Source organism: Channa argus, chromosome 15 (assembly GCF_033026475.1).
Source record: "Channa argus isolate prfri chromosome 15, Channa argus male v1.0, whole genome shotgun sequence".
Taxonomy (NCBI): domain Eukaryota; kingdom Metazoa; phylum Chordata; class Actinopteri; order Anabantiformes; family Channidae; genus Channa; species Channa argus.
The window spans coordinates 6868397-6881444 of NC_090211.1; the positions used below are offsets into that span (position 1 = coordinate 6868397).

The 13048-nt window shown below is 40.0% G+C and overlaps 2 protein-coding genes across 2 annotated transcripts; both read left to right on the forward strand.

The window, feature by feature from the left end:
- Window positions 1–259: 259 nt before the first annotated feature.
- Window positions 260–8115, forward strand: LOC137099703 (perforin-1-like). Its single transcript, XM_067476877.1, has 5 exons — window positions 260–4943; window positions 5530–6105; window positions 6229–6367; window positions 6449–6660; window positions 6782–8115. Exons 2-5 carry the CDS (start codon window positions 5576–5578, stop codon window positions 7644–7646), a joined length of 1746 nt encoding a protein of 581 aa, XP_067332978.1. The 5' UTR covers window positions 260–4943; window positions 5530–5575; the 3' UTR covers window positions 7647–8115.
- Window positions 8116–8757: 642 nt separating this feature from the next.
- Window positions 8758–13011, forward strand: LOC137099701 (perforin-1-like). Its single transcript, XM_067476876.1, has 5 exons — window positions 8758–10004; window positions 10579–11154; window positions 11278–11416; window positions 11496–11707; window positions 11829–13011. The coding sequence occupies exons 2-5, from the start codon at window positions 10625–10627 to the stop codon at window positions 12691–12693; spliced, it is 1746 nt and encodes a 581-aa protein (XP_067332977.1). The 5' UTR covers window positions 8758–10004; window positions 10579–10624; the 3' UTR covers window positions 12694–13011.
- Window positions 13012–13048: the final 37 nt, after the last annotated feature.

The window sequence follows — 13048 nt, forward strand, 5'->3', positions numbered from 1 at the left end:
TACAGTATATTTACATCTAATAATATACACAGCAAAGATGTTAACAAAAGAGTGGTCTAGTGCCTGTTTTTGAACTAGTCATTTTGAACTAGTCATGTGTTAAACACAAGAGACAAGAGTGTTAGACAATGTTATTAAAAACTTAACCCAATTTAAGATCCACTTCCAGATTTGTTAAACCTTTATTACTAGTATTACACACACAAACACACTTTTGCCTTTAAAATATAATGATGGCTGTTTCAAATTCGTCAAACCTTTTCAATGTACAAATCTAAATCAAATCCAAGCAGATAAAATCCATTCTATTTTTTCAAATCTGGATTAGATAAGATTATCTAGATTAAATCAGTGACCCTTTACAAGATCTTAAGACCAGCATCAACAAAATGTATTGTAATGCTGGGCACTTTTGATTATTAATATGCCTGGTTGATAATCCTGCCTTTTATTTCAAAACACACTATTAAATACAGTTCAAATGGTTTATTTTACTTTGAAGTCGATCTCTTTCAACATCCGCCCTCGTTCTTGTTCACTGAGTTTTGCTTGATGCTGCATGGCTGCGTAAAATGCCAACAGTAAACTATAGCTGTCTTCAATACAATATGTCCGAGAAACATTTTTTGTCTTTTCGGCTTATCCAGGGAGTTCAGTGTCGCCACAGCGGATCATTTGTCCGCAGGTTGATCTGGCACAGCTTTTACGCCGGATGCCCTTCCTGACGCAACCTGCACGGCACGGCTGGAGATGGGGATGGGCTATTGGTGGTTCAGTGTCTTGCCCATGTGGTCGGGAAGAGCGGGCCAGGGAAAAAGATTTATCAATGTGAAACCGGTCATTTCTAGGGACATATTCGCGTGTGTGAATTTATATTGGTCAAACTTAACTCAAGACGGGTAACATCTACTTTTAACATCGTTATTAATGAAAGTCTGTGATTTATGTCACAGTTAGTCATCTAATATATTAAATATGTGAATGACTAGTAGAGATCATTGTCAGATTTTGCCACATTGCAGTAATTCTTGCAGAATACATCTGTTAACATATAAAGCTGCAGGTCTAGAAATGAATCAATCAACACATGCATCACAATTTTTTACCAGTAACTCTAAAAAATTTTTTCACAAATCTGTGAAAAGTTACTAATATCTTTATTTTGTTGGTTTTACTTTAAAATACTATATAAACACTATTGCTTTTAATGTTTCAGGCAGGCACCTCTTGCTAATATTTTCCATGCCATTGTGGGTGTGTGTTGTATTAGTCTGCGTAACTCAACAACAGGCCAGATTCATGATTTGGTATAAAAAAAAAAAGCAAATGGAAGAAAGGAGGGGCCAAGATTTATCACTCAGCAAAAATATGTATTCAACATCTTGGGAATTCCTAGAAGATCGTCTGGAGCTCCGAACCATTACTTCTGCTCTCAACCGACGCTTCGGGCAGAGGACCGCCGCTAAGCAGAGCAGAGAACAACTAGCTGTCTGCTACAAACGGGGGAGAGAGCCTGGGGGCTTTCGCCACCCACGTGCAGCTCTACACCCAATGTGGCTACCCCACCTTCCCAGCTGCAACTCGAGAGTAACTCAGCCTCCACTCTTTCCTGCGGGGGCTAGCACCAGAGCAGCTTCACCAACACGTCTGCCTGGCTGGATGAGGCCATGAGACAACCAGAGTGTGCAGAGGAGGTGCTGAGGGCCGGATAAGCACCGGGCCGACCCGGTCGGTCAGGGCACAGGGTGACCGCTATCCAGGCTGTGCAGGAGAGGCAACAGACACGCCATGGGAGCGGTGCAGCCAGGGCCTGCGCACCCCAGCAGCCTCGCAGAAACCACCGGTCAGACCCCCACTCAGACCCCCGCTCCCCAGCTCACATCCTCAACATAGGCTGGAGAGGCAACGGAGACACTGGTACCGTCAGAAAGAGAGTCGGAGCCGTTCAGCAGAGAGCAACTGCGGCAGCATTAAGAAGCAGATCTGGTGCTGAATGAGGTGCAGAGCTGGCTGGAGACTCGACAACAGCCAGCCAGAGGACCAGAGATCAAGATACTTCACTCCCAGTGGGGCCTGGAGCTCTGCAACGGTGTCCTTTACCAGCGGTGGTGGGCACCTGGTGGGGGAGTTGACGACCTGCAGCTCCTGGTCCCCCATGCGCTGCCTGCACCGACGCCTCTACTGACTGGGCTGCTGCCAGGAAGCCGAGTATCATGTCCACTGCTGTGATGACTGCACACGGCATAAAGGACACACTCATTGCTCAGAAGGGCCGCTGCAGCAGTACCTGGTCAGGGCACCCATGGAGAGGGTCGGCGTGGACAGTCCTTTGACGGCCACTCCCAGTGCCAACATGGACAATGATGGACTCGGGACTGAGTCTGGCACAGTAGGTGGCCCGCTGCAAAGACCGGCGCGTATTCGACGCCAGCCGGGACAGTTAAGGGACTTTGTTGTGGGGCTATGGAATGACTAAGGGGTTGTGGGGATGCTGAACCCTCTTAGAGGAGGGCTGTCTAACAGCCCAGCTAGTGGACTAGTGTGGGGGCTGGTACAGTGAGACCTGGGGGAATTACAGGTAGTTCTGTGTGTTCTGATATATGTGTGATGTATGTATGTTGGTCGGCACCGTGAGGGAGAGTGCTGGGTATAGGAGTGAGGATCACGGTGTCAGGCCAGTGTTGTTGAGGGTGCTCCAAAAATAAAACTAAGCTATTGCTATCAGCCGGGATGGCTGTAAAAAGCCAAGAGCTCTGTGGTCATTGCTTCCTGTTAATCAGCTTGAGAAACTTGGGGTTGTGTGGTGTTTGGGGCACAAGTGTTTTCTCTTCTGCCTGCCATTATGTGAAGTTTGCTCCTGTGTTAGCCCGCTAGCACCCCAGCTAGCTGCTTAGCTTAGCTAAGTCAATTATGTTAGCTCCAATAAGCTGTGGGTCGCTACAATATTAAGTGTGTGAGTGACTAATAGAGATCATTGTCAGACTGTGCAACAGTGCAATTGTTCTTACGGAATACATCTGGGTTTCACATATAAAGCTGCAGGTCTAGAAATGAGTCACTCTGCTCATGCATCACAACTTGTTTGCAGTGCTCAAATTTTACACGTGCTAAGTGCTGCTTGACCTCTAACTCCCAGCAACACAACATTTAATTTATAGGTTATATTTTGTTATATTTACTGCACAGTATTGACATATGCACACAGGAGAAGAAATTTATCAAGAACACAGGAACTGATAATTCACACTACCTCCACCCCCACCCCTTAATGTGGGGTGGACCTGGACATGAAGCTGCCTACATCTGCAAGTGGGTGACAAACAAAACCCTTCTCAGAATAAGCCAAATATCATTCCTTTATCAGATATGAATTTAGAATGACTTACAGTGAAGTAAAAAAAATTATCCAGTATATTGTTCTCCTTTGTGATTAAAACATATTTTTTCTCTATTAATTCCAGCTCTCATCATTTTAATTTTTACAGCACTTTAAAGTTTAAAACAAAATCTGCTAAAAGTTATTCATCTCTGTATTTTGTTGGTTTTACTTTGACATACTATATAAACACTATTGCTTTTAATGTTTCAGGCCCACACTTCTTGCTGATATTTTCCATTTTGTTGTTGGTGTGTGTTGTATTACAGTGTGTAACTTTATGTTTTGTGCCATGTCTTGTTTGTCGGGTTGATTAGTACTGCTCTGTTACTTTGAGGTACCAAGATACTGCATATGAAAATGATCATAAAGCAACTCTGATGCATTACATGGTTTTAATAAAGTAAATGGCCACTTAGACTTAAAATAAATAACTGAATTTGGGATTTGCTGCCGAAACACTGTCTCAAAGCGGCTCACTCCAAAGATCACAGTTTTTAATAAACTAGCTATGATTACCAAGAAATAGTCTCAAAGTCACGTCTTCTCACCTATGTAAACTGCACATCACCATAAAAGGGAAAGATAGTGATTAAAGTGTTTACCCACAACAGTGTTTAACCTCAACAGCATTTTATGGTCAGTACCTTCATCACCTCCCACCCTTGTCCTTCCTTTGTCTTTAAAAACACAACATTTCGATTCTGATGCCACAGTAAGCTGCCTACATCTGCAAGTGGGTGACAAACAAGACCCTTCTCAGAATAAGCCAAATATCATTCCTTTATCAGATATGAATTTAGAATGACTTCCAGAGAAGTAAAAAAAAAATCTTAAATTATCCAGTATATTGTTCTCCTTTGTGATTATAACATATATTTCTTTATTAATTCCAGCTCTTATCATTTTAATTTTTACAGCAGGCACTTTAAAGTTTCTTTTTTTTAAATGTGCTAAAAGTTATTCATCTCTGTATTTTGCTGGTTTTACTTTGACATACTATATAAACACTATTGCCTTTAATGTTTCAGGCCCACACTTCTTGCTGATATTTTCCATTTTTTTGTTGGTGTGTGTTGTATTACAGTGTGTAACTTTATGTTTTGTGCCATGTCTTGTTTGTCGGGTTGATTAGTACTGCTCTGTTACTTTGAGGTACTAAGATACTGCATATGAAAATGATCATAAAGCAACTCTGATGCAATACATGGTTTCAATAAAGTAAATGGCCACTTAGACTTAAAATAAATAACTAAATTTGGGATTTGCTGCCGAAACACTGTCTAAAAGCGGCTCACTCCAAAGATCGCAGTTTTTAATAAACTAACTATGATTACCCAGAAATAAAAGTCACGTCTTCTCACCTATGTAAACTGCACATCACCATAAAAGGGAAAGACAGTGATTAAAGTGTTTACCCACAACAGTGTTTAACCTCAACAGCGTTATAGGGTCAATACCTTCATCACCTCCCACCCTTGTCCTTCCTTTGTCTTTAAAAACACAACATTTCGATTCTGATGCCACAGTAAGAGTCATGGCCACTGCGTGAACAAACAAGACAAAGGTGATGCAGATTTTCTTATTTTCCAAAATTCTGAAACTTTATTGAAAAACGTATGGCTTTCTGTGGGTTATTGATTAGCAAAACTATTCCTATTGCCATTGTCAGAAAAGTTTGGAAATTATCTAAAATGTAAATAAAAAGTGAATGCAATGGTTTGCAAATCATTTAAAATTAGAGAATTTTTTTTGTCCTTTTGGCTTATCCCGTGAGTTCAGCGCGCCACAGCGGATCATTGTCCGCATGTTGATTTGGCACAGTTTTTAACGCGGGATGCCCTTCCTGACGCAACCCTCCCCAATTTCAACTGGGCTTGGACCAGCACAGCACAGCTGGGGATGGACTTCAGGCAAAACACAGATTTACAAAGATATTCTATATATATATATATATATATATATATATATATATATATATATATATATATATATATATATATATATACCGTTTTCTATTTGGCCAAACACTCCTTTAAGGAGTGATAGGATTACTGTAAATCCAGTGACAAAGTTGTAAAGTTGTAGTAATTATCTACTTTTAATCACTATTTTATTTATACATTTTTTTATTGTTTGTTTTAATTTTTCAGAAAACAACATTAATTTGTCTCCACCGTTTGCATCCAACTTGAGAGCATGCTTCTGAATATTTGCCTCTGTGCCAGTCTTATGCTGTCCCTTCCTCAGTGTACATTTCAGTCATGTACAGAAGGGACACCCAAACAGTGCCTGGAGGCAGAATTTGCACCAGGTACCTCTTTGGCTGGGGAAGGCTTCGACATCACTAAATTGGAACGTAAGGGGGCCTATGTGATCGACATGAATCGGTGGAAACGCAAAGACAAAACATGTACCCTGTGTAGCAACACATATCTAGAGAACAAAAAGCAAAAGCTCCCCTTGTCAGTGGTGGATTGGAGAGCTAAACAGTCCTGCAGCATGAAAGTGGCCAGTGCACTGCATCGATCTAGTGAGTCTCTAGTCAGTTCCAGCACATCTTCAGTGGAAAACAACTGGCAGGTCAATCTGGATGTAAATGTTGGTGATAAAAGCGGTTCAGCAATGCTAGCTGGTACACATTCGAAACTTGCAGAATATTCCATGGGAAAAACAAAGAATGATAAGTTTAGCTTCACAAGTCAAAGCATGTTCTGTGAATACTACAGGTAAGAATATAACAATGAAACTTATCTCCACACTGTTACAGTGAAAATACTGTAGATGTAATATTGTTATACAATTAATTTACGCTGGTCTTGTTCCTCTTTCCTTTTTCTCACTGAAAATAGCTATAGAGTATCCAGCACACCAAGGATGCACAAAGAATTCAGACATACATTAAAACAGCTCCCAAAAACCTACAGCCCAGAATACAAGCAACAATATTATAAACTGATTGACTACTTTGGGACCCATTACATCACTAAGGTGAATGAAAACAAAAAGCAATTTGATAGAAATAACAAATATTGAAAAAAGAAATATTGTTAAAATATCATTTCAATTCAGGTGAACCTGGGAGGAAGTGTACAATCAGTGACCAGCATCAGGCAGTGCCAGGCCAGCATGCAGGGCCTCAGTGTGGAAGAGATACAGATGTGCCTAGAAGCTGAAGCGTCCGTCACCATGAAAGTCACAGTAAAAACTCAATCAAAACACTGCCAAAAGGACAGTGAAAAGACAGAAAGTAAGACATCCTTCTCAGGCACCTTCAATGACAGGTACAGAACACTTCCACCTATATGTTGTCACACTTTGACTAAATACTGTCTGAAAATGATTATTTTCACAACCAGAAAAGCCAGATTGGCTCATTTGTCTAAATATCTGTTTTTTCTACAGGTTCACAGAAATAAAGGGAGGCCATAGCATAGAGCCAGATCTTCTGTTTTCTGCTAACAAAAATCCATCAGCCTACAAAGAATGGCTGAATACTATAGCACAGAATCCGGACATAGTCTCATACTCCCTGGAGTCACTTCATGAGTTGCTACCTACAAACAACCCTCTCCGGAAAAACCTGCGCTCAGCCATTAGCCATTATATTTTGGAGAAAGGCCTGTGGAAGAACTGCAGTAGTCACTGTCAGGCCGGTATAAAGAGCGACTCAAAGGATTCCTGTGTCTGCCAATGCCACAATGACCCCGCTGTAAACCAAGACTGCTGCCCGACCCGTAAGGGCATGGCACGAGTCATCATAACTGTACAACGGGCAACTGGTCTTTGGGGAGACTACGTCACAAGCACAGATGGCTACGTTAAGGTATTTTTGAATGAAGTGATGGTCCAGCGTTCTCCTGTCATTAACAACAACAACAACCCACACTGGAACACGGTCGTCGACTTAGGCGCAAAAGATTTGTCATCACATAAAGTGAGATTTGAAGTGTGGGATCAAGACAACAACTGGGATGACGATCTGTTGGGAAATTGTGTGCAAGATCTGTCTGCGGGAGTTAAAGAGGATGTATGTGCTCTACAGCATGGACGACTGTTCTTTAAATTGGAGGTGAAATGTGCTCCAAGTCTAAGCGGAAATTTATGCATAGACTATAAACCTTCACCTATGAGTCAAAATCTGCAGAGGCTATATGTGTCACGTCATGCCCACCGTATTCCAAAAACCATTTTGATGAAAATGGGTGTGTTTGTGGATGAATCGATTCCACAGACAACCAATCTTACTGCAAATTCAAACCTACTGTAAATAATTTGTGTTTGACTTTACTGATGTTTAAATGTGAACATTACAAAATAATTGTAATGGGTTTATCCATAACTGAGTGATATACAACTTAGGTATTCTTACGTGTTAAAATTTCCTTATATATTCAGATTTTGTTTCAATTTATTTTACATTTATGTTTTTAGCTTGCAGTTGCATAGTCTACAGTTTCTGAACAGTGTTAAGTGTATGATTATTGCCAAGGCTTTCAGAAATATAACATATGGGGCATATTATGTGTAGTAGTCTGTCTTACAGATTAGAACCACATCATTATTTTGTGGCTTTTTGATATGATGTTTGTTTTGCCACAATTAAAACAGAATAACTGAGCATTTTCTAGAATTTGTGTTTCAAATTTCCCAATCAAAATCCATTCGATTTTTCAAATCTGGATTAGATTAGATTGGATTAGATTATCTAGATTAAATCAGTGACCCTTTACAAGATCTCAAGACCAGAATCAGCAAAATGTATTGTAATGCTGGGCACTTTTGATTATTAATTTTCCTGGTTGATAATCCTGCCTTGTTTTCAAAACACACTATTAAATACAGTTCAAAGGGTTTATTTTACTTTGAAGTCGATCTCTTTCAACATCCGCCCTCGTTCTTGTTCACTGAGTTTTGCTTGATGCTGCATGGCTGCGTAAAATGCCAACAGTAAACTATAGCTGTCTTCAATACAATATGTCCGAGCACGTTTTTTGTGTCTTTTCGGTTTATCCCGTGAGTTCAGTGTCGCCACAGCGGATCATTTGTCCGCAGGTTGATCTGGCGAAGCTTTTACCCCGGATGCCCTTTTTGACGCAACCCTCCCCAATTTTATACAAGGGCTTGGGACCGGCACGGCACGGCTGGAGATGGGGATGGGCTGTTGGTGGTTCAGTGTCTTGCACAGGGACACTTCGACATGTGGTCGGGAAGAGCGGGCGCGAACGCCCGACCACCAGGGAAAAAGCTTTATCAATGTGAAACCGGTAATTTCTAGTGACATATTCGCGTGTGTGAATTTATATTGGTCAAACTTAACTCAAGACTGGTAACATCTACTTTTAACATCGTTATTAATGAAGTTCTGTGATGTATGTCACAGTTAGTCATCTAATATATTAAATATGTGAATGACTAGTAGAGATCATTGTCAGATTTTGCCACATTGCAGTAATTCTTGCAGAATACATCTGTTAACATATAAAACTGCAGGTCTAGAAATGAATCAATCTCCACATGCATCACAATTATTTTTTTTTACCAGTAACTCTTAAGTTTTTTCACAAATCTATGAAAAGTTACGAATATCTTTATTTTGTTGGTTTTACTTTAAAATACTATATAAACACTATTGCTTTTAATGTTTCAGGCAGGCACCTCTTGCTAATATTTTCCATGCCATTGTGGGTGTGTGTTGTATTGCTCTGCGTAACTCAACAACAGGCCAGAATCATGATTTGGTATAAAAAAAAAAGCAAATGGAAGAAAGGAGGGGGCAAGATTTATCACTCATCAAAAATATGTATTCAACATCTTGGGAACATCAATTTTCAACATAAAATGTTAAAGCATTTGCTAAATGGTCTGCACTTATAAAGCACTTTTCTACCTATTGGTACTCAAAGCGCTTTACACTGCTTCTCATTCACTCATTCACACTCACAATCACACACACACTCATACACCGATGGGGGAGAACCAGAGGAATCTACATAGGAAAGGGACAATGCCACATAAACATATTTAATGCTATCTCCTGGCCCTCATTTGGCACAGTAATAAAAAAAACCATTTCTTTTTATTTACATTTTGCCAGCAACTGTACAGCAGTTACTGAAATATGATTTTAATCCAATGAAGTTTACTTCAGTTTCATATTTTGGTATCTGTTGCTTTAGAATTTACTTCTCAAGGAGGGCCCCCTTAAATTAAATGACAACTTATCATTGATAACCATTACCAATACTAACTAAATCTATTCTGTGCTTGCAATATATTTGGGAAATTTATCATTAGTCCATTATAAACTTATGATGATGCCCTGTATAGCCACAGTCCACCACCACTTCAGAGAAATGATAGGTTTGTGGTCTCTGATTCTTTACTGACTGGAAAGCCAGCTGTACTTTCATGTTCTTGCTACCTGTTTGAGCTTGTATATAGACCACTGACTCCTCCCCTGCATTACTGGTTCTACTTAACATAGATGAAACCGCGTTTTGTTTCCCCCCCCCCCCCCCCCATGTGCTCTTAAAGACCACTGTCACCTCACTTAACCAACACCTACTGCTGTTATATTCATGCACACAGTCAGTTCCACAGCACAGCATGAATAGGCAAGACAAAGGTAAGTCTACACTCACATGCTAATTTTTAAAGATTTGTTTCTTTTTTAAACATACATGTGTTGGTTATTTAATATCATCTTAAATTTTTAAGAATACATTATAAACTCTGTTGTATCATTGAGTTATTCTGTGGCATTGGTTAGTTCTGCCACATTTGTGAGAACAGTAGTTTTCAGCATTGAATGAGCTACAGAATTAGGCTGTAAGTAAAACCTGTTGATTTATAGGGTAAATTAAAAAACAATTAAAAATCTTACCCACAGCCATCACATAGTCTTGATATAAAGTATGAAATTGACCAGAAGAGTTATGGCTTAAGAGGTATAAAACAAATGACTGATTTACTCACAAAACAAATCAAAGCATTTAAGATGTGAGGAAGTAAAACGGGCAAAACACAGATTTACAAAGACATTATATATATAAGAAATACCGTTTTCTGTTTGGCCAAACACTCCTTTAAGGAGTTATAGAATTACCATACATTCAGTAAAGTTGTAAAGTTGTAGTAATTAATTCCTTTTAATTCATTTATTTATAAATGTTTTCATTTGTTTGTTTTAATTTTTTTAGAAAACAACATTAATTTGTCTCCACCGTTTGCATCCAACTTGAGAGCATGCTTCTGAATATTTGCCTCTGTGCCAGTCTTATGCTGTCCCTTCCTCAGTGTACATTTCAGTCATGTACAGAAGGGACACCCAAACAGTGCCTGGAGGCAGAATTTGCACCAGGTACCTCTTTGGCTGGGGAAGGCTTCGACATCACCAAATTGGAACGTAAGGGGGCCTATGTGATCGACATGAATCAGTGGAAACGCAAGGACAAAACATGTACCCTGTGTAGCAACCCATATCTAGAGAACAAAAAGCAAAAGCTCCCCTTGTCAGTGGTGGATTGGAGACCTAAACAGTCCTGCAGCATGAAAGTGGCCAGTGCACTGCATCGATCTAGTGAGTCTCTAGTCAGTTCCAGCACATCTTCAGTGGAAAACAACTGGCAGGCCAATCTGGATGTAAATGTTGGTGAAAAAAGCGGCTCAGCAATGCTAGCTGGTACACATTCGAAACTTGCAGAATATTCCATGGGAAAAACAAAGAATGATAAGTTTAGCTTCACAAGTCAAAGCATGTTCTGTGAATACTACAGGTAAGAATATAACAATGAAACTTATCTCCACACTGTTACAGTGAAAATACTGTAGATGTAATATTGTTATACAATTAATTTACGCTGGTCTCGTTCCTCTTTCCTTTTTCTCACTGAAAATAGCTATAGAGTATCCAGCACACCAAGGATGCACAAAGAATTCAGACAAGCAGTAAAACGGCTCCCAAAAACCTACAGCACAGAATACAAGCAACGATTTTATAAACTGATTGACTACTTTGGGACCCATTACATCACTAAGGTGAATGAAAACAAAAAGCAATTTGATAGAAATAACAAATATTAAAAAAAGAAATTGTTAAAATATCATTTCAATTCAGGTGAAACTGGGAGGAAGTGTACAATCGGTGACCAGCATCCGGCAGTGCCAGGCCAGCATGCAGGGCCTCAGTGTGGAAGAGATACAGATGTGCCTAGAAGCTGAAGCGTCCGTCAGCATGAAAGTCACAATAAAAACTCAATCAAAACACTGCCAAAAGGACAGTGAAAAGACAGAAAGTAAGACATCCTTCTCAAGCACCTTCAATGACAGGTACAGAACACTTCCACCTATATGTTGTCACACTTTGACTAAATACTGTCTGAAAATGATTATTTTCACAACCAAAAAAGCCAAATTGGCTCATTTGTTGAAATATCTGTCTTTTCTACAGGTTCACAGAAATAAAAGGGGGCCACACCACAGAGCCAGATCTTCTGTTCTCTGCTGACAAAAATCCATCAGCCTACAAAGAATGGCTGAATACTGTACCACAGAATCCGGACATACTCTCATATTCCCTGGAGTCACTTCATGAGTTACTACCTACAAACGACCCTGTCCGGAAAAACCTGCGCTCAGCCATTAGCCATTATATTTTGGAGAAAGGCCTGTGGAAGAACTGCAGTAGTCACTGTCAGGCCGGTATAAAGAGCGACTCAAAGGATTCCTGTGTCTGCCAATGCCACAATGACCCCGCTGTAAACCAAGACTGCTGCCCGACCCGTAAGGGCATGGCACGAGTCATCATAACTGTACAACGGGCAACTGGTCTTTGGGGAGACCACAGCACAGCCACAGATGGCTACGTAAAGGTATTTTTGAATGAAGTGATGGTCCAGCGTTCTCCTGTCATTACCAATAACAACGACCCACACTGGAACACGGTCGTCGACTTAGGCGCAAAAGATTTGTCATCACACAAAGTGAGATTTGAAGTGTGGGATCAAGACAACAACTGGGATGACGATCTGTTGGGAAATTGTGAGCAAGATCTGTCTGCGGGAGTTAAAGAGGATGTCTGTGCTCTACAGCATGGACGACTGTTCTTTAAATTGGAGGTGAAATGTGCTCCAAGTCTAAGCGGAGATTTATGCATAGACTATAAACCTTCACCTATGAGTCAAAATCTGCAGAGGCTTTATGTGTCACGTCATGCCCACCGTGTTCCAAAAACCATTTTGATGAAAATGGGTGTGTTTGTGGATGATTCGAGTCCACAGACAACCAATCTTACTGCAAAGTCAAACCTACTGTAAACAATTTGTGTATGACTTTACTGATGTTTAAATATGAACATTACAAAATCATTTTAATGGGTTTATCCATAACTGAGTGATATACCACATACAAAATCTTCCTTATATATTCAGATTTTGTTTCAGTTTATTTTACAAATATGTTTTTAGTTTGCAGCTGCATAGTTTACAGTTTCTGCAAAGTGTTTAGTGTATGATTATTGCCAAGGCTTTCAGAAATATAACATATGGGGCATATTATGTGTAGTAATCTGTTTTATGGATTAGAACCACATCACCATTTTGCGGCTTTTTGATATGGTGTTTTTTTGCCACAATAAAAAACAGAATAACTGAGCAGTTTCTAGTATTTGTG

Excerpts from the sequence above, each read along its gene's own strand:
- LOC137099703 (XM_067476877.1), top strand. The coding sequence starts at position 5,576 with ATGCTTCTGAATATTTGCCTCTGTGCCAGTCTTATGCTGTCCCTTCCT. Across the intron at positions 6,368-6,448 it reads GGACCCATTACATCACTAAG|GTGAACCTGGGAGGAAGTGT; the intron begins GTGAATGAAAAC and ends ATTTCAATTCAG. Across the intron at positions 6,661-6,781 it reads TCAGGCACCTTCAATGACAG|GTTCACAGAAATAAAGGGAG; the intron begins GTACAGAACACT and ends TTTTTTCTACAG.
- LOC137099701 (XM_067476876.1), top strand. The coding sequence starts at position 10,625 with ATGCTTCTGAATATTTGCCTCTGTGCCAGTCTTATGCTGTCCCTTCCT. Across the intron at positions 11,155-11,277 it reads ATGTTCTGTGAATACTACAG|CTATAGAGTATCCAGCACAC; the intron begins GTAAGAATATAA and ends CACTGAAAATAG. Across the intron at positions 11,708-11,828 it reads TCAAGCACCTTCAATGACAG|GTTCACAGAAATAAAAGGGG; the intron begins GTACAGAACACT and ends TCTTTTCTACAG.